Below are 26,449 nucleotides of genomic sequence, written 5' to 3'. Positions count from 1 at the left end.
CAAAATTATACAGTTTAAATGTAAATACAAGTAACAGGTTTACACAACACAGAATAGAGTATATTCATGCCAAACCGCGATTCAGATGAATAAAATGTACAGAAATCCTTTAAGCAACTGTCACTTTCGGAGGCTCAGCCAAGATCCTGGAGAAGGCAGTTCCTCTCTGGGCTCTTGGCTGGATCCTGTCTCAATCCCCTTTGGGCCGTAGGTCCTCACCTGCTAAGTGGATGCGTCACACGTAGAAATAGAAAAAGAGGCTTTTGCATCTTCCCAGGAAAGGTACCAACTCGATTTTATTTAAAATACAAACAATAGCAGTTATTTCACACTCATTTGCCTAGATGAGACATGAAACATTCCACGAGGAGGCCTGACCCCTCATGAAGAAGCGACAAACTGATGGCTCAGAGACAAGAGCAGCCTGTGTGTGGTCCGGTCGCCCAATACCGTAGCGGTGATTGTGATGGCTGTGACTTATACAGGAGAGATTAAGTTTTCTGCCTGCTCTTTAACAAAATTGGAAAATATACACTTACAAGTAATTTCAGCCTCATGAATGAAATAGGTCGTTCTGGGCTTTAAGCTGGCCTACTTCAGCCATCAGGAAATGATACTCATTTCAACATATAATTGCCTGAAAATGCCAAGTGGATAAGGAGTGATTGCCATGAGAAGAAAACTTCAAAGATAGAACCCCAATCATGAAATTATGATAGAGGAAGATCACTGATTGATTGACTCATGCATCGAGCCCTCAGGGAGCCTTAATATCTGGCATGACCAGAGAAGTCACAAAAATCAAGTGGAGGATTCTAGAGTAGTTTTGTAACTTTCCCCTGTTAAACTATGGACCTTGACTTCTCTGACACACCTTTATTTTATTTTATTTTTTTATTTGTCTTTTGTCTTTTTAGCGCTGTACCCACAGCATATGGAGGTTCCCAGGCTAGGGGTCCAATCAGAGCTGTAGCCACTGGCCTACACCACAGCCACAGCAATGCCAGATCTGAGCCAAACCTGCCACCTACACCACAGCTCAGGGCAATGCTGGATCCTTAACCCACTGAGCAAGGCCAGGGATCAAACCTGAAACCTCATGATTCCTAGTCGCGTTCATTTCTGCTGCATCATGATGGGAACTCCAGATACAGCTTTATTTTAGAATGTTGTTCCTTTAACTTTGATATATTAAAAACTCTTACAAATACTTTCTAAAGCATTTTACCTTAAACTAAACCCTCCCCCACCCCCTAAAAAATGTTGTCCAAGTATGTTTGTAAGGAGGGCTCTGATTTTGGAGTGATTTGTGGGACCCAAGAAGAGTAAAGTGGCAGTTGCTTAAGTCATCAGTTCCCACCTTTGAGGCCAGGACCCACGTAGGTGAGTAGAACCTCACTTAGGAAGGCAAGTGGATAGTCGGAGCCCAGGAGCTGGGAGGGTCATGGTAGGAGCAGCAGGTAGTCAAAGCAGAGAAATGCAGAGGTAGTTAGCATGCAGGGTTAAGAAGAATGTATGATAGACTTACCATCAAGGTCACTGGCAGGAGGGCCAAGACAGGATGGACCGGGAGCAGGACATGGGGCTGGCAGGGTAGTTCAGGAATTCATCACCTGACCCTGGAGTCGGGGCCCAGGCTCTGTACTGGGTTTAATGGGAGCTACCTGTAAGCTTGGGGAGAAGAGCAGGAAACTGTGAGATCACTGGTTAACTCCCTTCTTGAGTCCCATTTTCATTTTTGTTCTTGGGTTTAGTATCTTCAGTTCCTGGATCAGCTTTCGGAGAAAATGAAGTTGGATCGGATGGCTGCCGAACTTGGCTTCGACATGCGTCTGGAGGTAGTTTTAGCCCGTACGGAGCAACTGGTCCGCCTGGAGAGCAACGCAGTCATTGAACACAAGACAATCGCCCACAATTTACAGAGAAAGGTAGGGGATGCTGCCGGTCTTGAGAAAAGGAATTTCTTTTTGTTGTTGTTGTTGTTGTTGTTGTTGCTGTTGCTATTTCTTGGGCTGCTCCCGCGGCATATGGAGGTTCCCAGGCTAGGGGTTGAATCGGAGCTGTAGCCACCGGCCTACGCCGGAGCCACAGCAACGCGGGATCCGAGCCGCGTCTGCAACCTACACCACAGCTCACGGCAACGCCGGATCGTTAACCCACTGAGCAAGGGCAGGGACCGAACCCACAACCTCATGGTTCCTAGTCGGATTCGTTAACCACTGTGCCACGACGGGAACTCCGAGAAAAGGAATTTCTGAGAAACTTACTCATTGAAAAAAATGTACCCGACCGGATTTACCAAGGTGACTAGGAAACAGATTATCCAAATCTGCATTTAGAATCTGCGTCTCTATTACAAGTGTATCATCTAAGGTTATGTTTGGTTGTGAGTCACAGAGGCCCAGAGTTATAGTGGCTTAAACAAGTAGAACTGGCTGTTTGGGTTTGTTCTTTTTTTTTTTTTTTTTTTTTTTTTTCCTGCACATACATTTTTGGAGGTAAGCAGCTTAGGGGGACTGTGGCAGCTCCGCTCTATCAAGTTCACAAGGACTCAGGCTCATTTCAGCTCATTAATTTCCCCTCCCTAGGGTGGCCCTTATCTTCGTAGTTCACCGTGGTGCCTAGAACGATTGTATTTGTGTGCTGGGCAGCAGGTGAAAAAAGAAAGGGATGAAACAGAGAGATGCAAAAGCACATAAGGGAGCTGGCTTTGAAAGGAGGCTCCCAGAGTTTTCTTTGTGAACTTGTGTTTGGATCCCACGGGCCCCACATGTTGACGGCTAAACCGAGCAGCCAGGGAGGCTGGAAACGGCAGCCTTTACTCTGGGGAGCTGTTTGCCTCACTAAAAAGTCTACTGTTTCTATGCCTGTGGGAGAAGAGGAAGCTAGGGGTCATCTAGCCGTCTCGCCTTTATATAAGCTCTCTTGCACTAGAAAGTAAAGAGCTACTTTCCTCCCCCTCAAAGGAGGAGTAAGAAACAGTTTAAACTACAGAAATGAATGAATGGATGGAAAGAATAAAAACATGATTATTAGTTATATAATTATTGGCATCGGGGAAAGAAAAAGGCAAACCCAGATGTGTCCTTAGAAGAGTTCTTAGGAGAAAATTCTGTGGTGGAATTATAGGGTACAGGCTGTTGAATGAGTCGCATCTGGGTTCTCAATATGGCTCCACCAAGCTGTGTGACATTGCGCAAATTATATGCCTCTCTGTGGTGTTGCCTTGTATGTAAGATGAGGATGGTACCTACCTCGTGAGGTGGTTAATTTTTAATAAATAGCATTTTTGAACTCTTGGTTCATAGAAGATGCTCTCCTCATGTTTGACGTCTTTGCCATTTACTGTAACTTTAGGAATATTTTATAAAAGAAAGCAGACAGCTCCTATTGCCATCAGAGAGCTATAATTCTTTCCGAAGTTCTCCTCAGATAATTGATTTTTCCCCTCGATATCCAACACTGTTCCTTTTTCCTTCCTTCCTTCCTTCCTTCCTTCCTTCCTTCCTTCCTTCCTTCCTTCCTTTCTTTCACTTTTTAGGGCCACACCTAAGGCATATGGGAGTTCCCAGGGTAGGGGTTGCAGTGGAGCTACAGCTGCCGGCCTACACCACAGCCACAGCGATGCAGGATCTGAGTTGTGTCTACAACCTACACCACAGCTTATGGTAACACTGGATCTTTAACCCACTGAATGAGGCCAGGGATCAAACCTGCATCCTCGTGGATACTAGTTGGATTTGTTTCTGCTAAGCCGCAACAGGAACTCCCCTTTCCTTCTTAACTATTGTATAATTATGACAATGACCAGTGTATAGAACCTACCAGGCTAAAGTTGCAGTAGAGTGGAATCTGACATGAAGAAGCTCAGGAAAGGGAGTTTAGAGAAATACTAAAAGGGCCTTGTTAAAAAAAGCATGCGAACACGGACAGTGCTGCCACTTTAGGCAGATACTTGAGCCTGCGTTTCAGTAAATCCTTTATACCTCGGAACTCTTTACTAATGCAGAGTATAAATTAGGGAAAATGTGCTGATTTCAGCACTAACATTCTATAATTCTACATGATTTTGGTTCCCAATGTTTGTAACTGATGAAAGAGCTTCCTGTCACTTGTGACATGGGGAAGCCTGGGAGGATTTTTTTTTTTTTTCTCCTTGCAGTGTCTGTAATCTTTTTCTAAAAACTTTGTCAAGTTTGCCTGTCAGATCCTGCTGTATAGCACTGGGAACTGTATCTGGTCGCTTCTGATGGAAGATGATGGAGAATAATGTGAGAAAAAGAATGTATATATGTATGTGAGACTGGGCCACTTTGCTGTACAGTAGAAAATTGACAAAACACTGTAAACCAGCTATCATGGAAAAAAAATCATTAAAAAAAAATAAAAGCAGTGTTGAGGTGTTCCCGCTGTTGTACAATGCGTTAATGGTCCAGCCTGTCTCTGTGCTGGCACCAGTTTGATGCCCAGCCCGGAAACTTCCATATGCCGTGGGCACAGCAAAAAAAGAAAGAAAGGAAAGAGAGAGAGAGGTTTGCCTGTCAATGATCAGTGCTGTTTGCAGACCACGTTCAGCTTGGTTTGTGGATGGGGTAGGTCCAGCGTATAAAAAAAGACACCAGTGAACTAACACCTTCTTGGAGGCCCTTCTTTTTCCAAGATTTTCCATGTATAAACAAAGGTTTCCTCATCTCCTTCACATTGCTTCCTTTAAAAATATACCACGGAGTTCCCGTCATGGCTCAGTGGTTAACGAATCCGACTAGGCACCATGAGGTTGAGGGTTCGATCCCTGACCTTGCTCAGTGGGTTAAGGATCCGGCATTGCCGTGAGCTGTGGTGTAGGTCGCAGACGTGTCTCGGATCCCGAGTTGCTGTGGCTCTGGTGTAGGCCGGTGGCTACAGCTTCGATTTGACGCCTAGCCTAGGAATCTCCATATGCCGCAGAAGCGGCCCTAGAAAAGGCAAAAAGACAAAACAAAAACAAAAACAAAAAAGTATACCACCTCACGTGTTTGGTATGACTCAACCTGGTTCTCAGGGCTTGAAATTAGTCTGGGTTTTTGGTCCTAATTTGCACTTTATCTTCTTTCAGAAAAGACCAGCACAAGTATAGTTGCCATGGGGTGTTGGAGAGGATTTTGTCTGTCTTATTACATTCTGCTCTTGACAAGGCCATTTTAGTAGTTTTAAAAGTAATTTTGCATTTTTATTATGATGCACATAATGTAGGAAAGAATCAGGCCCTGAAAGCCTACTCCTTTGCACATTTTCTGTGGCTCTTTTGTCTCATATTTTTCAGCTACCGAATTAATTCTTGGAAGAATAAAGATAAAAAAAAAAAGGCAATCAGGAAAAAGGATCCAATAACCTTTTTTGATGGCTTACAAATGAGTCTTATTGAAGTGTAGATAAAGATCACGCATCTGAGTCATTCACTTATATTTACTGACTGTTCAATGATGATTATTATTTTTTTTTTAAAAAACCCTGTTTATATCCAACCAGCTAAAGACTCAGAAAGAAAGACTGGAGAGCAAGGAGCTGCACGTGAACCTCCTCCGGCAGAAAATAGCCCAGCTGGAGGAGGAGAGGCAGATGCGATCGGCCCTGACTGTGGAGCGGGACGAGGCCAAGGTCACCATCAGGAAGTTGCAGAAACAGGTGGAGAGGCTGCAGAAGGAGCTCAGCCTGTGTCGAGAAATGAATACTGAGCTCAAAGCCAAACTGGCCGACACCAATGAGCTTAAGGCAAGTGCTCAGCTCTGTTTCCTTGTTGCCGTTTCCATAGATGTTTACACGAAAGAGTGACAGCTTTAGAAGGGATACACCAGAGGAAAAAAGCAGAAAACTTCCTCTGATTTTCTCGAGTTGTGAGAAAAACGCAAAAATCACATAAATCGGCACAGTGGATCAATTTCGTGTCTCTTTTATATTGAAGCTTTAGTTGCTGGGTGAAAAGTCAGTCAGAGCGGTGGTGTGACATACAGAAAAAAAAACAAACATTTCTTCAAAGCAGGGGTGGCAATGATATTAGGGATCATGTAGGGATTTTCCTACAGGAATTTGCTTAGAGAAAAATGAGCACAGGGAGTTCCCATTGTGGCTCAGTGGGGTAAGGACCCGGCTAGTATCCACGAGGATGCGAGTTCAATCCCTGGCCTCCATCAGTTGGTTAAAGGATCCTTTGTCGCCATGGCTGTGGTGTAGGCCGTGTAGTTCCTATTTGACCCCTAGCTTGGGAACTTCCGTATGCCGTTGGTGCGGCCCTGAAAAAAAATTGTTCGCTAAGAAGAGTCAGTTGGCAAACAGGTGTGTTTTGCTGTGGGATGTGTTACTCGGGGCAGTGAAGGAGGCAGACAGGTTGGGGTGATGCGCTTCCTGTATTAGAGGTGTTCGGCTTCTAAGGGCTACCGAGAAGAATGACATTAAAACTGGGGATTTAATAAAAATGTTTAAATGTCAACAACAACAAAAAAAACAATGTCACGTATGCTCATCACTGGCAATAACTTCACACACACGCACACGCACGTAAATACAGACAACAGCGATGGCCTTGCTCTCTGCAGACGGGCACTCTGAAATGCACTTTTGGAATGTTCCTGAATCTGGAGACAGACCAACTGGGGACAGGAATGTGGAGTGAGGCCAGCACTTGAACCTGTGTAGCAGGACAATATTTTAGGGCATATTTCTCACTCTGTTTTCCCTCGTTTCCCCCTGAAGCCCTTCTGGCATCAGCACGAGGCTACCAAATTGAGGCTTATTTCCCGGGAGCAGGGGAGGGCAGACTTGGCCCAGGGGAGGGGACATATTTGCATGTAAAGGAGGGGGGAAGGCAGGGGAGCCTCTGAAGGGGTGCCGTGGGTGGGGAAATATCAGAGGTAAGTATCCTGGATCCCCCCGACCCCTCCACCCCCCGCAGTCCATGAGAGTGAACATTGGGGTGTGTGTCTATTTGGTTGGGGGCCAGTCCTTGACGTCAGCACAGGTGCTCCCACCCTGTCTGGAAAGGGGCTGCAGGAGGAGCTGGGGGCTCGATTGCACCCATTCCCTGGAGCCTGAAGTTCCATTTGCGCTCGTGGGGGACACGGAAGGTAGATGGAGATGGGTGCTGGAGAGCTCACTGTGGAAGCCGGTGGGGGGTGGCCCCGCCATCAGAGGCTTGGAGCAGATCCCCTAAACCGTGCTCCTGGCTAAGAGTAGTGAGAGGAGCAGCAGGAAGCCTGGGAAAGGACAACCCCTGGGCCAGAAGTGGTGTTGGGGTGAGAGGAGCTGCACTTCCTGTAGCAGGAAGCAGAAGTGGGAAGAGGGCGGAAGCAGGAAAGCAGGTGGTGGAAACCCAGGGCTGTGTCTGGAGACCCTGTTTCCTTTTGGTTTCGGTGACATTGGCTTTAGGTTTGCATCATTTTTGGCCCAGATTATCTTAATCATTTTCAAGGGGTCTTTCCATTTGACTTTTTCACAAACAAGCCTGATTCTCATAATGAAATCTTTGCTCTCGCAGTGATGTGATTATGCAGCGCGTGGGTCCAGTCACAGTGGCTGGCTTACAAATTCCCAATTCCAGCCTCAGTGGTGTGAAGCAACCTTTTTAAGTGTGGGGTACACACTTCTGGTGTGTACACAATTCTTCTAGATGGTACGGGACAGGGTATTATATGATGTTCAATCCTGAAGTGAAGAATGGGTTCCCATTAATTTTTCTTTCAATTCTTTCACCATCAAGAAGAAAATCTTATTTAGAGATTACTATGTCCTTATGCCTCTAGAACACTTGCTGGGCTATGTTTTAAACAAAGAATAGGGAGTTTCCATTGTAGTTCACCAGTATCCATGAGGTTGCAGGTTCGATCCCTGGCCCCGCTCAGTGCGTTAAGGATATGGTGTTGCCATGAGCTGTGGTGTAGCTCTCAGATGTGGCTCGGATCCTGCGTAGACTGGGAACTGCAGCTCTGATTTGACCCTTAGCCTGGGAACTTCCATATGCTGTGAGTGTGGCCCTAAAAAGACAAAGCAAAACAAAACAACAACAACAAAACCCTGTAAGAATAAGCCTTAAGCTCAGTGCTGAGTAGCAGCAGTAGAACCTACTAATACTGTTTTTTTTTTTTTCATTATACAGTGTTTGTTTTATAATGTTATCTTCCATTTGTGGCACATTTTATAAAGTCGTATAAAATTCCCTTTAAAATAATTTTTTTTAAGTTATAAAGGTGGTTGAGTTAAAGGAGAAAATGGGTCATATGGGTGATCTGTGCATATGTAAATATTGTGGAGGTGGAATGGGAATAACTGAGATATAGGCAGATTGAAAAACAGAATGCAAATGGTGATTAAATGCAATAAGCAGGTGAATGGAAGCTCTGACTGGCTGCTGCTAGCACCATGACTTCTGGGAGTCAGGGAGCTGTGGGAGAAGAAATTGGGCAGAGGACAGGGGCCAGATCACACAGGACCTTGCGTGCCGTGCCTGGGCTTTTGCTCTGGGACCTGGGGAACCACTGGTAAATTTCAAGAAGATGAGTGAAATTGTCAGGAAAGAGACTAAAAAGAGAAAGAGAGATAAGAAGAGCAAAAGGACTCCAGAATAAAGCTGCGATCAATAGCATCAGGTGTGGCAGTAAGATGAAGACTGAAGGGCTGTTTTGCTACACTTGGCTTTGGGACATCTGTGGCTCAAGCATGTATAGCAGTAGATCATGGTGGTTGAGTGAGGCTCTAACAAAAGTCAAATATCAGTAGGCTGAAGAAGGAAGGAGAAGTGGAAACAAAGATGGTGGCCTCCTCTTCTGGAATGCTCGGATGAAAAGGGGAAGAGAGACAGGAAAGTAAATAAAGTTGGCTCGTGTGTTTACTTTGTTGTCCTATTTTGCATAAAGAGATCCACACACTTCTCTGTATTCTTCCTTTCCCCAGACTCAGTAAACCACTAATCTACTTTCTGTCTCTTTGTGTTTGCCCATTCAGGACATTTCATTGAAATGGAATAATATGAAATGTGGCTTTTTGCCTCTGTCTTCTTCATGTACCATATTTTGAAAGTTCACCCAAGTTGTGATCAGTACTTTATTCCTATATTAGGCTTCTCCAGAGAAACAGAAGTAACTGATTGTGTGTATATATACAAACGGAGATTTATTTTAAGGAATCGATCCACATGATTGTGGAGCCTGGCAAGTTCAAAATCTGGACTGGAGACCCAGGAAGAGCCAATATTGTAGTTCAAGTCTAAAGGCTGTCTGCTGGTAGAGTTCTGTCTTGCTCAGGAAAGTGTCTTTTGTTCTATTCAGGCATTCAACTGATTGGATTAAGCCCACCTACATTAAAGAAGAACAGTCTGCTTTATTCAAAATCCACTAATTTAAATGTTAATCTTATGCCAAAACACCCTCACAGGAAATTCATAGTAATGTTTGACCAAATATCTGGGCACTGTGACCCAGCCAAGCTGACACATACAGTTAATCATCCCAGTTCTTTTTAATGGCTGAGTAATATTCCCTTGTATAGATATACCACATTTTATTCATCTCTTTAATATTTGATGGACATTTGTATTGTTTCCATGTTTTTTGTTTATTATGAATAAGGCTGCTACAAACATTTGTGTGCGGTTTTTTGTATGCATTTCTATGTATGCTGCAAAACATGGTTGAAGACTTTGATTCCTAGTTTACCCAAGTCTTCCTCTTTAAGACCCATGTAGTAAATTTCCCCTGGAATTCTAGACTAGGAAAAAGCAGACCTTTCCAGATGCACTATTACATTTTAATTGGGCTTGCAAATGTAAGTACTGTAGAAATCTCTTTTTGAAAGAAAAATACTCTTTCCTAAATTTCCCCTCTCTGTTGAGTCAAAATAATTTTATTATAACATTGCTTCATATATACAAACTTAATACTGTATAGAAGTTTCCTAATCCTATTCCATTTTTACCATTATAAAGTCCAAAACAAGTTAGAAATCAAAACAAAGTATAAAAATAGGAGTTCCCGTTGTGGCTCAGTGGCTTACGAACCCAACATAGTGTCTGTGAGGATGTGGGTTTGATTCCTGGCCTCACTCACTGGGTTAAGGTCCAGCATTGCTGCAAGCTGTGGTCTAGGTCACAGATGCTGCTCAGATCTGGTGTTGCCATGGCTGTGCTGTTGGCTGGCAGCTACAGCTCTGATCTGACCCCTAGCCTGGGAACTTCTGTATGCCAGAGGTATGGCCATTAAAAAAAAGTATAAAAAAATTAAAAATTTTAGCAATATTAATTTGATATACTAGATTTTATTTCACCAAAATCACCATTAATAAGAATGTGTAGTACCGATTGCTTGTGGTATAGGCTTTTTTGAGTTTGGCACACCTATAGTTTATGTTGTCTAAGGACAGAGCTATTATTCTACCATGTATTTTATTTTGCTACTGCAGATAGGTATACCATGACTTAGTTTGGCCTCCCTTTGCACAAACACATTATTTATGTATTAACTCTACCTTTGCTCTTTCCTCATTAACCTGGGATGATTAAAGTTGTGCTACTGATTGACACAAGCATAGCCTTACACACAAATGCAAATGCAGATGCTGAAACTGTGTGGCAGAACTCCAGTTCTTTGCATAACTCATATTACGCCAGTTGCTTTATAGCCAGCATTGGTTATGAATGGATTGAAACACACTGTAATAACAGTGGCTTGGTTAGGAGAGACATTTCTTTCTTTTTCTCCAAAAAGAAGCATGGACAGAGACATTCCGTGTTTTGTAGGATAGCTCCATGGTCATCCCTGGTTCTGGCTTATTCTCTCTTTCTGCTTCACCCTCCTAGCAATAACTTTCCTCCTCAGTGCCACCTCTTAGTGCAAGCTTGCTGCTGGGGCTCTGGCCTCATTCCAGTCACCAGGTAGAAGGAAATGTGGAAGGACACCTGTCTGCCCCTTTCCAGGAACCATCCAACACTTCTTCCAACTAGTCTTCATTGGCTAGAACTTAATCCATTTAAGTGGTGACTTAGATGAAGTCAGCCTGAGAAATGGGTCTTTATTCTGGCAGTGATAGCGACACTACCAGAAAACCGGTAGAGCTCCTCCATGGATTTGTTAAAGTTGCAGGATATAAAATTAATACACAGAAATCTATTGCATTTCTACATATTAACAATGAAAGATCAGAAGGAGAAATTTGGGAAACCATCCCATTTATCATCATATCAAAAAGAATAAAATACCTAGCAATAAACTTACATAAAGAGACAAAACTTTACTGTACTCTGAAAACTCTAAGATGCTGATGAAAGAGATAAAGATGACACAGATGGAAAGATATACCATGCTCTCGGATTGGAAGAATCAATATTGTCAAAAGGAGTATAATACTCAAGATAATATACAGTTTCAATGCAGTCCCTATCAAATTACCAAGGACATTCTTCACAGAACTAGAGCAAAATATTTTAAAATTTGTTTGAAATACAAAAACCCTAATAGCCAAAGCAATATTGAAAAAGAAAAACAGAACTGGAGGAATCAGACTCCTTGATTTCAGACGACACCAGAAAGTTACAGTAATCGGAACATGGCCCAGTCTTACAGGGAGCTGTGACCAAACATCGATAGACAACCAAAAACTCGTGGAAAGCTATTATTACCCTCACTACAGTACCTCAAGGAAACACCGAAAGGTGATAACCTTCCTCAGCCACCAGCAAAGCTCTCTCTGCATTCTAACTCTCTTGATAATCTCTCACACAAGACAGCTGCTTCCCATGCTCCTCCCCCGTTCCAGAACTTTCTCCAAACCAGCCAGTGCAGACTTTGTTTTTTCCCTGCAACCTCCCATCTTGAATTCAGCTCTGATTATGTAGATCCATTGACCCTGAATTGCTTTGAATTCTGCCCCCTTTGAATGTGTGCATCCAGCAGAACCTTCCCGGCGTGGAGTGGTGGGGGAGTAGAGGTGTCCTCAGCCTGCAGAGTGGAACATCTTCCTTTGATCTCTGTTACTGTCCCCTCCTAGGGGCATCTCTATGGTCCTGTGAGGAGGAGTGTGGCATCTACATGGGCCACGGGGCAACCCTCCTCTTCTGCGGGCCCACCCCCTTCGGAGAGTCTGTGCTTGGTGCCTGGCTCCGTGGGGTCCTGTTTTCAGTGTGATTTCCTGAAGACCCTCCTGGTGGAGAACTTAGACCCTCTGGCAGATTCAACATGTTAGCTTTTAAATTTAATCACCTCTTTCAGGGCCTTTGGCCCTTATAAAGTGAAGAAAATCGTTCACCAGATCTGAAATTCTTTCCCTTAGGAGGCAGGTGCTAGGTATGGTGTCCATGAGAAGTGAGGTCCAGGAGAAGTGAAACCCATGCAGAACCCGACTGGTCTCCCTGGGGGTCTGGGTGGCACATCCGTCTTGTTTAAGACCATCTCTGTTCCAGAGTTCCCGTCGTGGCGCAGTGGTTAATGAATCTGACTGGGAACCATGAGGTTGTGGGTTCAATCCCTGGCCTTACTCAGTGGGTTAAGGATCTGGTGTTGCTGTGAGCTGTGGTGTGGGTCGCAGACGTGGCTCAGATCCTGTGATCCTGTGGCCCTGGCCTAGGCCGGTGGCTACAGCTCCGATGAGACCCCCTAGCCTGGGAACCTCCATATGCCATGGCAAAAAGACAAAAAAAAAAAAAAAAAAAAAAAAAAAAAGAAAAAAAGAAAGAAAAAAGGAAAAAAGACCATCTCTGCCCCACTGGGAAAAAATTAGGGGCACTGTCTCTTGCTGATCTCTGGACTGGATATGCGATTCTCCTTTAGTTGCATTAAGAAACCAGTTTGCTCTGCACCCATCCCAGCCATCTCCTTTGCTGGGTTTGAGTTAAGAGGCTGAGGTTTCCTTCCCACTGCTGGCTCCCAGTTCGGTCCTAGTGGCTTGGCTTAGAGTCTGTTCCTTGCTCCCTGACAAGGAGAATTCAGGCAGCCCTCAGGATTGTGATAAAGTCTCATATTTTTCAGAAATTCTTGGCTATAAATTCTTCTCATTAAGACTTGATTTATGTGGTTCTAACTCTCCAAGCTGTGTTCCATATCCTTTGGTGGATGGCCCACTGTAAATGTTTTTCCAGGCTGAGCAGAAAGGCTGGATATAGCTCCTCTTCTGTTTTTTCTTTTTTCTTTTTTCTTTTTTTTCGTATTCTTTTCCATTCTGGTTTATCAGTGGGTATTGAATATAGTTCCTTGTGCTATTTAGTAGGACCTTATTGTTTATCCATCCTATATACTCCTCTTCTGTTAATACAAAGTTTTTAATTCAACATAGCCATTTTGGCAGCTTCTCACTTTGGCCCCATGTATTCTCTGCAGCAGTGAGGTAGCTGGCATGTGAAGGGAATTTCTGTATTTTAAATGGAGATAACTTTGTTTTAAAATTGATATAAATTTCACCCTCTCATGTCCCTAATTTGTAAAATGTTTGATAAACTATAGGATATATTATTTGGAGCAGTTGTGCATATAATTGATAAATAAATGTAACCTATATATTCAGTTTTTTTTTTTTTTTTTTGCTTATAGGATGCATTGCATATGGATTGATCATGCATGGGAAAGCTCCCTTCCCACCTTTTTCTTTTGAAAAATGACTATAGAGTAGTTGCAAGAATAGCAAGACAGACATTCTTTTACTTTTCATGTAGATGGTTAACATTTTACTGATTGCTGTAATTTGCTTAATGAGAGAGACAGAGACAGAGAGATACAGAGACATACAGAGACAGAGAAGAATCATTTGAGAGCAGGCTGCAGACATCGTGACACCTCCCCCCCTAAATCCTTACCAGGTAACCCTTAAGAACAAGAGAATTCTTCTGCGTGACCGCAGTATGATTGTAACCCTTAGGAATCAACATTGAGACAATACTCTGGTATACTGGAATTTAGTATACAGTCCAAATCAAATGTAGGTTTTGATAACTTGGAATCCATGCATGAGCTCCAAGGTCAGCCCCTGTAGATGTGCACTTCCTGGGGCCATTTCCTTGTCTCAAGCGCTTGCCCTACTGGTGCCATCTCATTGGTTAAAGGGTGACTCAGCATCCCTTCCTCCAGTTGTTGCAGACACTTTATTTTTGCGTGTTTCCCAAGCTACCGCAGCTGTTCTTGCATCTTCCGGATCCCAGGTCCCACAGCAGCTGTCAGTCTCCCAAGGGATGACCTCACTCCTGCATAGAACCGGTTCAGAAGTTTTGAGCTTGTCCGAGTGTGGCGGCCATTGACTTCCTCTCTGCCTAGAAAGGAATTTAATGTCTGAAGAAGCTGAGTGTGTGATAGTAGCTTAAGACAAATTTCCAGTTTAGGTGTTTGACTCAAGCTTCCTCAGTACAGTGAAGTCACACTGACAGAATTTTCCATCTGGACATCCATATCCCTAGCAGACACTTTGCCTCCATAGCATGTCCTAATTGCAATCTTAGACTAGTTCTGACCATTCCTCTGACTTCCCAGGGGTGTTGGAAGACCCTTCAGAGTCTAGGTCAGGTCAGCTTGTGCTCCTTGCACTGTAATTCTGGAACTCGGTCTCAATGGAGATACGCCATAAACTCGGACTCGGTCAAGATTTTAATCTCTGACAGTAGCCTCCAAGTACAGTCTGGGTAAATCACAACCATCTCAGAGTCCTTCATCAATAAATAATCAGCAGCCCAGCAATGAAATGATAAGTGTTGCTTTGTTACTGTTACTCCAAAAAGAGAAGAAAAAAAGAGAAAAAGAAAGGAGGATTTCATTCACCAGGAGTGACAATATCTTAAAGCATCCTTTCTCCATTTCTCTTACTCTCTTTATTTCCCCGCTACATGACACGTTTATCTTCCACCAGTCCCTCTTGCACCAGCCCAGGTTTCTTCCCAAAACACTTCTTGCAGCCTCATTAACACAGACTTTTTCTTCCCATTCGTCCTTCACTTCTTTCCCCTATAGATCAGTTTCAACTCCCAGGCTTTCTTCTTCCCTGACACTCTCCCAGTTCCTCTGATTTGTCCTGAAACAACTGGATGGGAATAGAAGCAGCAAGAAAGCATCCTTCCTCCTTAGGAAAAAGGGAGGTGATGAAGGAGGAAGGGAAAAGACTGCAAACACTGATTATTTGGTATCTTTTAATTTTATTATTTTCAGATGTAACCTTTGAATGCTTTTCAAGAAAACTAAAATGTGAAATCACGCTTCTTTGAGAATAGGCCTGTAGGCCTTGTCTGAACTGTTAGGAGGCTCAGAAGTAAATTCGGAACTCTGCTGGTCTTTGTTCTTCATCCATTCCATGTGTATGTCTTTATTTATTTCAAAGTAATTTCTTTTGATGCATTTCAAAGGCTTCTTTGTAAATGCACTTTTCAATAACAGCTTTATCAAGATATAATTCACATACCATAAGCTCCCTCCTTTAAAGGTGAACAATTCAGTGGTTTTTAATATATTCACAGAGTTGTAGAAATATCACTGTTATCTAATTTTAGAACATTTTCATCACCTGAAAAAAAAAAATCGTGTGCCTGTTAATAGTTATTCCCCATTTTCCACTCCCACCAGCCCCTGGCCTTTTCTGGAACTTTCGTATAAATGGAATCCTATAACCAGCAGTTTTTTGCGACCGACTTCTTTCCCTTAGTGTAATGTTTTCAAGGTTCATCCCTATTGTAACATGTGTCAGTGCTCCATTCCTTTTTATTGCTGAATAATGCTCTATTATATGGATAGACCACATCTTATTTATCTGCTCATCTGTTGATGGATATTTAGGCTGTGTTCACTTTCTGGGGATTATGAATAGTGCTGCTGTGAAGATTCATGTGTAGTTGTGTGGACATAAGGTTTTTTGCTTTTTGTTTTTGTCTTTTTAGGGCTGCACTTGCGGCATATGGAGGTTCCCAGGCTCGGGGTCCAATTGGAGCTGCAGCTGCCGGCCTATGCCACAGCCATAGCAACACGGGATCTGAGCCACGTCTTCGACCTACACCACAGCTCATAGCAATGCCAGATGCTTTAAACTACTGAGTGAGGCCAGGAATCGAACCCACGTCCTCATGGTTACTGGTCAAGTTCTTAACCCACCAAGCCATAACGGGAACGCTGAACCATTTTAAAGTGCACCAATCAGTAGCACTGAGTACATTCACACTGTTGTGCAACCATCGCTGTCCATTTCCAGAACTTTCTCATCATCCTAAACTGAAACTCTGCACCCCTTAAACAGCAACTCCCCATTCTCCCATCTCCTGGTAGCTTCTATTGCACATTCTCTCTCTATGAATTAGCCTCCTCCAGACACCTCACATAAATGGAATTGTGCAATATTTGTCCTTTTGTGTCTGGCTTATTTCACTTATGATGTCTTTAAGGGTCCTCCGTGTTGTAGGACACATCAGAATTTCATTCCTTTTGGAGTTCCTATTGTGGCTCAGCAGCAGCAAATCTGACTAGCATCCAAGAGGATGCAGGTTTGATCCCTGGCCTTGCTCAGTGGGTTAAGGATCCAACGTTGCCATGAGCTCTGGTGTAGGTCAGCAGCTACAGCTCTGCTTCGACCCCTAGCTGGGAACCTCCATATGCCACAGGTGCAGCCCTAAAAAGGCAAAAAACAATAACAAAAAAACAGAATTTCTTTCCTTTTACTCAAATTCTTTTTGTTAGCAGATCTAGTATAATTTTAAATATTAAGCTAATGAAGAAAATGTGCCTCCTACCTCAGGATGCTTGGTTTTGGCCTCAAGATCCTGAGACAGCTTCTCAGAGAGAGGTACCCCCCTTTCCTCTTGCCTGCAGTGAGTGCTGTGGTCCCTCCCACCTCCCACGCTCACTGATAAAGTCAGAAGGCATTCGTTCTTGAAAACTTGTGAATTTCCCTCACAGAAGTGATAACTTGAGGAGAATTTGGCTGGGGCTTCTTTGTGGTAAATTGCCAAAAGTGGAGACATTTTGCGCTTTTTTTTTTTTAAGGGCCAAAGGTGTGACATGTGGAGGTTCCCAGGCTAGGGGTTGAACTAGAGCTGTAGCCACCGGCCTACACCACAGCCACAGCCACGCGGGATCCGAGCCACGTCTACGACCTACACCACAGTTCATGGCAACGCTGGATCCTTAACTGCTGAGCAAGGCCAGGGATCAAACCCGCATCCTCATGGATACTAGTGGGGTTTGTAACCCACTGAGCCACAACGGAAACTCCATTTTGCTCTTTCTAATGTTTCTGTACCAGGAATGACCCTTGGCAGGGGTAGAAAGTGCAAGTTGCTTTACCTGTGGAGCTTATTAGAGTCTCTGTGTGGATACCTGCAGACTTTATTGTAATATCTAACCCCAGAATCATACTATCTACCATTTCATCTCATTGATTTCCCATAATGTTGCTCTAATTCATTGTTTATAAATGATAACTGTCCTAAGACATGTTCGTCCAGCATGTATGCTTAGCAGAGTCTGAATAACTGGGATGGATTCATAAAACAAGTCGTGAAATGAATTTAATTGACTTCAGATTTGTCCTGTCTCTACAATTTTCCTACATAAATGCTGAAAGAATTATCAGCATTCTCTTTGACGTCTTAGATTAAAACTTTGGAACAGACCAAGACCATTGAAGACCTAAATAAATCCAGAGACACACTGGAAAAGATGAAGGAGAAGGCTGAGAAAAAGCTACTGTCTGTCAAATCGGAACTGGATACTGCGGAGCATGAGGCTAAGGAGAATAAAGAGAGGGCCAAGAACATGCTGGAAGTGGTCACCAGTGAAACGAAGACACTAAAAAAATCTCTGGAAGAAGCAGAAAAGAGAGAAAAGCAGGTGGGTAGAAATATGGTGGTGAAACCTTTTCGTTTAGGAAGGATAGGACGATTCCAAAGCTTGATAGTTATTCAGACATGTCTTCATAACCAATTTATCAAGCTCTCTGTACCATCCCAGAGTAAGTAATTTGCCCTCCAAGCATCTTTTTGGCATGAAAAGAATCATTATGATTTACTCCACTAAGAGAAACAAGTTGGGAGTTCCCTGGTTGGCTCAGTGGGCTCAGAGTCTGGTATTGTCACTGCTATAGCTCTGGTTACTGCTGTGGTGCAGGTTCCATCCCTGGCCTGGGAACGTCCAAAGAAAAATGAAAAAATAAATAAATTCAAGAGCCTTACTCCTTACAAAAGAAAAAGAGAAAAACAACTCACATCTTTATGGCGTATTTGTAGCAAAGACAAGACAGTCTTATCAAAGCCCCAGAGAGCCCGTGAAAAGCCAGGTTCTGGTTGCGGAGAGGTTTTTATTGTATTCACTGATTGCCTCTGAAGTTTGCATTCTCCCAGATCTTCTAACATTACCCAGGGCTTCAGCCTCAGGAGGGAACTTTTATCTCCAGCAGAGATCAGTTGCAGGAAACAGTCCCACATCTCAAACAGTGGCACCCAGACCTGATGGCCAACCAAGCCCAGATGTGAACCATAAAACAGAGCTCATGCGCCCGCTGGTTGCAAGGAGGAGTTTTATCTGGTGAGCCTATCAGGAGGTCAGGCATAAAGGAATGTACCGGGCAGCCTGACCCCTGCTTTTGGCTTTCATCTCACTCTCTTTCTGCAGCTCAAAAGGGCATAGAGTGGACGCTGATCCTAGGATATTTTTTCTCTTTGGCTGCCTCTGCCTTGACTCATGTGTCAGGCAGAGTTGATGAAGGCCAAATGCTAAGACCGAGTGGTCTCAGAGGGAACCTCTCAGCCATGAAGAGCTTTAGCCATATTCTAAACAGAGGAAAAGTTTGAGGGAAACTCTTTCCTCGGGGAGAATCGGCCGGAAGGAGTGAGAGGGCTGTTTGCCGAGGTGGACTCAGCGTGGGAAGGAGGTTGGCAAGGGAACGAGCACAGGCTGGGGATGTTTGGAAGACGCTGCTGGATGAAACACCTGTCTTTGGATTGGATCACACCGTTCTTAAAATGGAAGGTCCCTCTAGATGGGATCTAGCCGATCAATTACCTATCTCTAATTGATCTGCTTCTCCTTTTGCCTAGAATCGCAGCAACTAGTCTGAGAATCTGAACAGGTAGAAGGCACATTTCATCCGCTTCCCCCGGCCCCACGACTCCCATTTCTTCCTTTGAGATGGAGACGTAATTGTGCCATAACCCAAGGTTATGGGTTGTAAGGTGACAATCCATGTGAGGTGACTTGATCATCATTGATCATCATTTAGAAGCCCCCCCATTTTCATCAGCTCATTCTTTTTTTTTTTTGCCACTTACCTTCCCTTTAGTTTAACGAGTTAACATTCCAGTGCACAACCACACCAGCAATTGTAAAGCATTTCCTAGTACGAGGAACACGTCCACAGCCATTGCTTCACGTGATCCGCATTTCAGAATAGCCCTGGAAGGGAAGGATATGGTTATTCATTCACCCCAGAAAGGGAAAAAAATAATATCTTTTTTGGGGGGGGGCGGCTTTTTGCCATTTCTTGGGCTGCTCCCATGACATATGGAAGTTCCCAGGCTAGGGGTTGAATCGGAGCTGTAGCCACCAGCCTACATCAGAGCCACAGCAACTCGGGATCCAAGCCACGTCTGCAACCGACACCACAGGTCACGGCAACGCCAGATCCTTAACCCACTGAGCAAGGCCAGGGATCGAACCCGCAACCTCACAGTTCCTAGTCGGATTCATAACCACTGTGCCACCACGGGAACTCCCGAGAAAATAAAATCTTATCGATGTCAGAGTCTCATTCACAGTTGCTCAACTGGGCGCCTTGACTTTGTGGCCAATACCACGTTTATTGGCTCATCAGAACACTGGTTATGAAATTGCTGGAGGTTGGTGTCTAAAAGCACTTTAAAGGTGATTTAATAGGCTAGCCTTCTTATTTAATAAATGAGAGAATTAGCTGGACAGTAATGAGAGTAAGTAATTTGCCGAGCTCATGCAAACCCTGGTTTTCCACAGGTGTTTTGGTTGCGTTTGGTCTCACAGTATTGGTACGTTTTCTTCTCTCAAACAATGTGGTTCTGTTTGATGTTGCAGCTGGTGGACTTCCGGGAGGTGGTTTCCCAGATGCTGGGCTTGAACATGTCCAGTCTTGCTCTTCCTGACTATGAAATCATCAAATGTCTTGAAAGACTGATCCATTCACACCAGCATCCCTTTGTCACCTGTGCCTGCCTCAAAGATGTGCCTACAAGGCAAGATAGGCACCTGCAAGGCCACTTACAGCTTCTTCATTGAACACTCTTGAGGAAGAGGGCGCTGAGAGCTAGGGCATAATCCTCAATTTCACAAATTCCCCAAACCTTTGAAATTTGAACAGTATGTGAATATTATATGCTTTGATGATAAGGCAAGAATCAATCATTGATGCAAAAGGATCTCAAAGGTGCCAGCCTTGGATAAAGGTTTGGCACTAAAAAAAATCTATTATTTTCTTCGCTAGCACTTTGAACCGAGACGCATTCCACTAGACTGGGTATCTAGAATGGGCAGTGATGGCAGGGATGAATATTTAGGGGCTATCTATTATGACTCAGGAGTTCTACTGTCCAGTTTAAGTCTCCTAATAACAAGGTGGAGAAACTTTAGTGTTTTTAGTTTACAACCTCTCTGGGGCTCAGCGAGGTGATCTTGGCTACCTGCCTATGACTAGGTTGTTAGTGACAGAACCAGAATGAGTACCCTGTCGGCGCGGTATCCAAGGTCAGGCGGTCTCAGCTGTTTCACAGTCCTCCCATTTCTCCTCAACTCCTGGTGGAAGTTTCCCGCGTCATAAAGGAAGGAAAACATCTGTACAGTCAAGGATTAAGGTCCAAAAGCGAGTGAGATTTTAAGTGTCACCTATGTGATTTCTTTAAAAAGCAGTATATCTAATTATTTGGATGAAACAGACATAGGTCTGAGGTCCTGTTAAAAAAAGTACCTCTTTTAAATGTTGCTACCGGATCATATTTGGGGGTAGCCTTTAACGCTGGAACAGAGCTGAGCTCGGTACTCTAAAAACAAATCTTTTAAGATGAAATATGTATAAGCTGAAGAAGTCCTACATAGTTCATTCACCAATGTATAAAATATCCCTAGAGCAGGGATACTTTTTCACAATCGAGATATTTATAATGAATTTCTATCACTTTCGGGAGTTCCCATTGTGGCTCAGTGGGTTAGGAACCCAAGTAGTACCCATGAAGATGCGGGTTCAATCCCTGGCCTCACTCAGTGGATTAAGGATCCGGCATTTCCGTGAACTGTGGTGTAGGTCACAGACATGGCTCGGATCCCGTGTTGCAATGTCTGTGGTGCAGGCCAGCAGTTGCAGCTCTGATTCGACCCCTAGCCTGGGAACGAAAACATTTTTTTATTGAATTTCTACGCCGATATTTTTCTGGAAACCGTATTCTTAACTTCCTGAGAAAAATCTGTTTCTGTTTCCCTTTTGGGTGATTGTCCTATTTATACCACATGAAAATAATTTTTATAGTCCCTTAAAAGCAGTAGTGTCTAATTTAAGGAGAGGGAAAGAAATAGATTATATCCAAACATTGAGAGAATACTGAAAACTCTAGAAGAAAGGAAACGAGTTGGGCAGCACACTGGGAGTGTGACCGAGGCTCTCTGCTGGGAGGTGGGTCAGCCCTGCCTGGCTTTTGCCATCATGTGCAGGGACATTGTGAGGTGGCATTTTTGCTGCTGCACAGCCCTGAGGCCACAGACTAGGTCTGCCACAGGCGGGGGAGGCAGCTGATGATTCTCCCAGGGGGAGGGCTGTGGTCTCTGGAAATCCCTCCACATGCTCCAGGGATGCAGGGGCTGCTGCTCTGGACCCACGTCCACCTGGGATTCCCTGTTTGGATCTCTGGGGGATAGAATTGCTGAGTGACTCTGCTCTTCCCGGGTCACAGGAAGCCACCATTGATGGGGATGGGTCTGGGGGGTGGGGGGAGATGGTTTTTGTACCTTCTTTCTGTTTTCCTTTTCCAAATACAATCTTTGATAAACTTCACTTATTTGCTCTTTAAATTTATTTCCAGCACACTTCAAAGATACTTTTTAACAGCATCACTTTAAAAACATAAACTGTGTCATAATATTATTTTTCCTTTTTGACAGATTATTAATTGTATTTCCAGTTCACATAGACTTTAAAAGTGGTCCGTAGTTGTTAGTACTGTACTTTCTCTTTATTATTCAGAATTACATTCCATTTATCCAAAGATATATTTATGTAATGTTTCCAATATATAACTCAAGCGTATATACATCTTGAACACATATAGAGATGTTACAAATGTTTGAATATAACCCTTAGGAATTTCTGGTGGAAAGAGTATACAGGATAAGAAAAATAAATTCTGTCTATGTGTATATGTCCATCTGCACATTAGCTATTAACATTTGGACAAATCCCTTAATAAAGCCATTTCTCTCTTTGTTGAAGTGCCAGTGTGTTGTCGGCCTCCCCTCTGTGGCTTTCATGCCAGGGTTGGCAGGCCAGCTTCACATTTTGGTTTTAGATTTTGTTCTTCTATAATATTCATGTATATTTTATGTGGTCCAATAAAATGCATTAGTTTGATGTGATTTTCTACATAGAGTTTTAAAATATTTAGCATTAACTCTTCTACCAAATCACTCGAGTGATAATTGCTACTGGGGTTGTTATTCTGATCATTGTCGGAGACATTTGAGTGTATGCATAAACTGTATCAATTAGGAAAAAAAATGTGAACTTGATCCATTTGGATTTCCAGTTTCACTTTATAGTCTTACAGGCATAGCAAGTGATTCAGGGTCACAAGGTGGCGGGCTGCAGAGTTGTTAAAGGATCTCTATATTGTTGATATTCTAATGATATTTAGGACTTAGATATGAAGTCCAATTTTCACTGGGGAGGCATTTCATGATTACATAACCTTTGACCTGGAAGGCTCTGCCTACTTAATGCGTTAGTCATCGTATCCATATTATTCGGCAAACCCCCCCCCCCCACCAGCTTTTGTCATCAAATTGGATCTGTATGTGTCTCTCTCTCCTCTGCAGTTTCCATACTGTTACTCCTTCAGCTTTGTATGCAAACCATCTTTCTTTTGTGGCTCCTGCTAGCTAATATATAACTTTCCTCTGGTCCTCATTGCAATTACCTACCAACATCCTGTCTCTTCCTCCTCCTTCTTGACTATTGAAATGGTTCAGAAGCGTCTTCTCCACTCCCATCAAGCACTGCCTTCATCTTAGGTGACTTTAATGCTCATAAGGCAAACCCCATGCAACATTATATCTTTAGTTTCTTGGCCTTCTCAGCGCTCATACCTTTACCTCCTTTTATTTAGCCACTCATACCCTAGATTGACGTTTACAGGAATCCAGCGTAGACGGCCTTAAACAAAGAGAGATTTGGGGGAGCTTACTGAAAGATTCAGGGTAGATGGACTTCGGCATGAGTAGATCCAGAGATTCAACATTGTTATCTGGATTCTTTTTGCTCTTATCCATCTTCGGTCTCTTCTGGATTTGTTTCTCTTTGTGTGTTGGATTCCCTTTCTCCTTCTGGAGATGGGTTTCTCTCTGCTGCCAAGAAAGACAGTCCCAGGCAGTTTTGAAGTCTTTACAAGTGAGAAACTGAGCTGAGAAAAAGAGAGATGCTCTGCCTCTGATGTCCATGGAAGAAATCTCAGAGAAGAGGCTGATCACCTCTTCTGCGCATATACCCACCCCTGAGCCAGTCGCTGTCACCGGAAGGATGACCTCACTGATGGGCATCCCATGCAAATCCCTGCCATTAGGGTGGGATGGGGTGAGGCTCCAGGGTAATCTCTTCAACCAGAACCACATGTAATAACAGAGGGAAGATCCCCCAGTGAAAGAGAATCTGGACAGACACAATGCACATCTATTATCCATGGTCAAAATCAGGACTTTCTGATCACCTAGAGCTTCACCTCTGAAATCTTAAATTCCCTATAGCCTCTTACTAGTCCAGAACTCTACCTCTTACTCCCAGTTTGCTGTTCTCTGTGATGCCTTGGTGCTCATATTTTCCCCCTACTGGACTTGCCGCTCTTCACTCCATCTGGAGCTAGCCGAGATATCATGGCTCATTTCCTCCATCATTCTCTTCCTGGTACCTTAAACTTCTTGTTCCCTTGCCTGTCATCCTCACTTTGGGAATTCATCTAAATGACCCATGTGTTTGCTGCTTTCCCTGCCCCAGTGAATGAGACTGGAGGAAGTCACGTAAAAGCACAGCTAAGGGGTATATGCCAGATCCACAGACTCTGAGCTCCCTGGAGCCCTTTGTACTAAGTGGCAATCCTTCACCATTTTCCTGGTAGATCTTACCGCCATCTTTCAAAATGACTGTTGCAAATATTCTTCCCCTCAGGGCTCTTGTCTCTTCCTTCTTCACTGTTAGCAGAGAATCTCGTCTCCTATTTCACCCAGAAAATAGAAGCCATTACAGGAAACACCTTTAATATCTGATCCTAAACTAACCCAATGTGTGTTCACACCTTCCTTGCCTCCTCTGCTCCTGTCTCAGGTTGTCCCTCTACCTGTCCACTCGCATCCTCAGCAGCTTAGTCTTGTTTGTTCTTTTCCTCGCTCAGTGGTGTTGAACCTCACCTTCATTAATGGCTTATTTCCATTAGCATTTAAATATGTTCACATCTCTTTCATCTTAAAAAAATCACTTCTTCTACTCCACAACTTAGAGCCTTATTTCTCTCTCTCTCTTCATAGTTGAGCCACTTGAAAATGTGGCTTATATCGCTCTCTTTTTGGTCTTACCTCCCTTCATGCCATCATCCATGGCAACCTGGCTTCTGTCTCCACTCACCCAGCTCTCACATTTTAGTGAGCAAGTCTCTGTTACTTTTGAAGTCCTTATCTTACTTGATCTTTCTGTAACATTTGATACAGTGACTATTTCCTTCTTGGATGTTCTCTTCCCTTAACTCCTGTACTGTGACATTCAACTCTTTTGTCTCCTGCCTCTCTGGGTGCTTGAGTTAGATGGATCCTTTTAAGGTTATAAGAAACAAAACTGAAATGAGAAATGAATGTAAGGTATAATTGTGGCTGGGAATCTTGACCTCAATGTCAGGTCTCCATGGAGAACAATCACACATCCTGTAGACCTAGACAAGTCGAGAGTCCCAGAAACTGGAGTGCCCACTTCAGGGTACCATGTGGCTGTCATGCTGGGTTTTCTCACCCGTCCTATGGATGCTGGTGTTCTCTGATGCCATGACGATGCAACTTCTTCCTGCCTCTGCTTCTGCTGGCTCCGCTGATACCATCATCATCTCTCCACTCTGATCTCCACTTCTAGCATCTACTTCTGATATCCCCTTGTCTGTGTTTTCTAGTACTTCCTGGCTTTTTTTATACATCTTTCCATTTCTGCTCCCACCGTTAACTGCTCTCACTCTGTGTCTCTGTGTTTTGCCTCTGGAGGGAGAACTTGGTGGGTTTAATCAGTCTTTCTTCAGTGGGAGCAGCACTTTTACACCACGTCACCTTGGAGACCAGTGACAAGCACGTAGATTGGTCTCCCTTGGATCAGGCATCCATTTCTGGTCTAGTCTACTGTGGTCACAGAAGTGGAGTCTCATGTCTCTCTCTTGAATATAAGTGTTCCATGGGGGTCTGTCCTAGTCTCCTTTTCCCATACTTTATATACTCTCAGTGCATTAGCCTTTGACATCAGGCAAGTTCCTTATCTCCCTGTGCCTCAGTTTCCTCATTTGTAAAATAGAAATAAAATATCCACCTGTTATAGGTTGAATTTTGTCCCTCCCAAAGATGTTAAAGCCCTAACTCTCCGTACCTGTGAATGAAACCTCATTTGGAAATGGGGTTTTTGCAGATGTTCAAGTTAAGATGAGGTTATTAGGATGGGCCTTATTCCAACATGACCGGTGTCCTTATAAAAACGGGGAATTTAGACACAGGAAAAGACACACACACAGAGGGGGAATGCCATGTGAAGATGAGGGCAGAAATTGGCGTAGTGTAGCTACAAGCTGAGGAATGCCAGATTGCCAGCAGGATACCCAGAGCTAAGAGAGAGGCATGGAACAGGCTCTTCTTCACAACTCTCAGAAAGAACCAACCGTGCCAACACCTCGATTTCACACTTCTGGCCTCCAGAACTGTGAGACAATAATTTCTGTTGTTTAGGCCATTTGGTTTGTGGAAATTTAATGCAGCCCTAGAAAAAATGGAAACCCTTTTTTTTCCCCCCAGAAATATCCTGGAACATAAGGGATACTCAATGCGTGTTAGCTGGCATCATTGTCGTAAATATTGCTAACCAGTTCCACCTATTCTCATGGCTTTAACTCTTGTCTATGTGATGATGATGGCAGCTTTTATTTCTCTAGATAAGAACTTGGTCCAGCTCTTCACACCCATGCAGGCAGTAGTGTAGTGTAGAGGAGACACAGGTAGGATTTGAGCAAACATAGATG

The 26,449-nt window shown here is 43.6% G+C and overlaps 1 protein-coding gene across 6 annotated transcripts in view; it reads left to right on the top strand.

Annotated features, from left to right (window-relative positions):
- CCDC170 (coiled-coil domain containing 170) overlaps positions 1–22,559 on the top strand; it is a 93,392-nt gene extending 70,833 nt beyond the window's left edge. For all 6 annotated transcript variants that reach the window (XM_085023680.1, XM_005659137.4, XM_005659136.4 and 3 more), the window contains 4 exons: positions 1,755–1,928; positions 5,509–5,751; positions 17,571–17,807; positions 20,019–22,559. In XM_085023680.1, coding sequence (XP_084879806.1) covers positions 1,755–1,928; positions 5,509–5,751; positions 17,571–17,807; positions 20,019–20,219 — 855 coding nt within the window. In that variant the 3' untranslated portion in view covers positions 20,220–22,559. The remainder of the gene's footprint in view (positions 1–1,754; positions 1,929–5,508; positions 5,752–17,570; positions 17,808–20,018) is intronic.
- Positions 22,560–26,449: the final 3,890 nt, after the last annotated feature.

Source organism: Sus scrofa, chromosome 1 (assembly GCF_054392235.1).
Source record: "Sus scrofa isolate SSC_HxYL_T2T_F1_AM1 chromosome 1, Sscrofa_HxYL_maternal_Yorkshire_Landrace_v2.0, whole genome shotgun sequence".
NCBI classification, from domain to species: Eukaryota; Metazoa; Chordata; class Mammalia; order Artiodactyla; family Suidae; genus Sus; species Sus scrofa.
The sequence above is the reverse complement of the archived record's forward strand: the minus strand, read 5'-3'. Positions and strand labels throughout refer to the sequence as shown.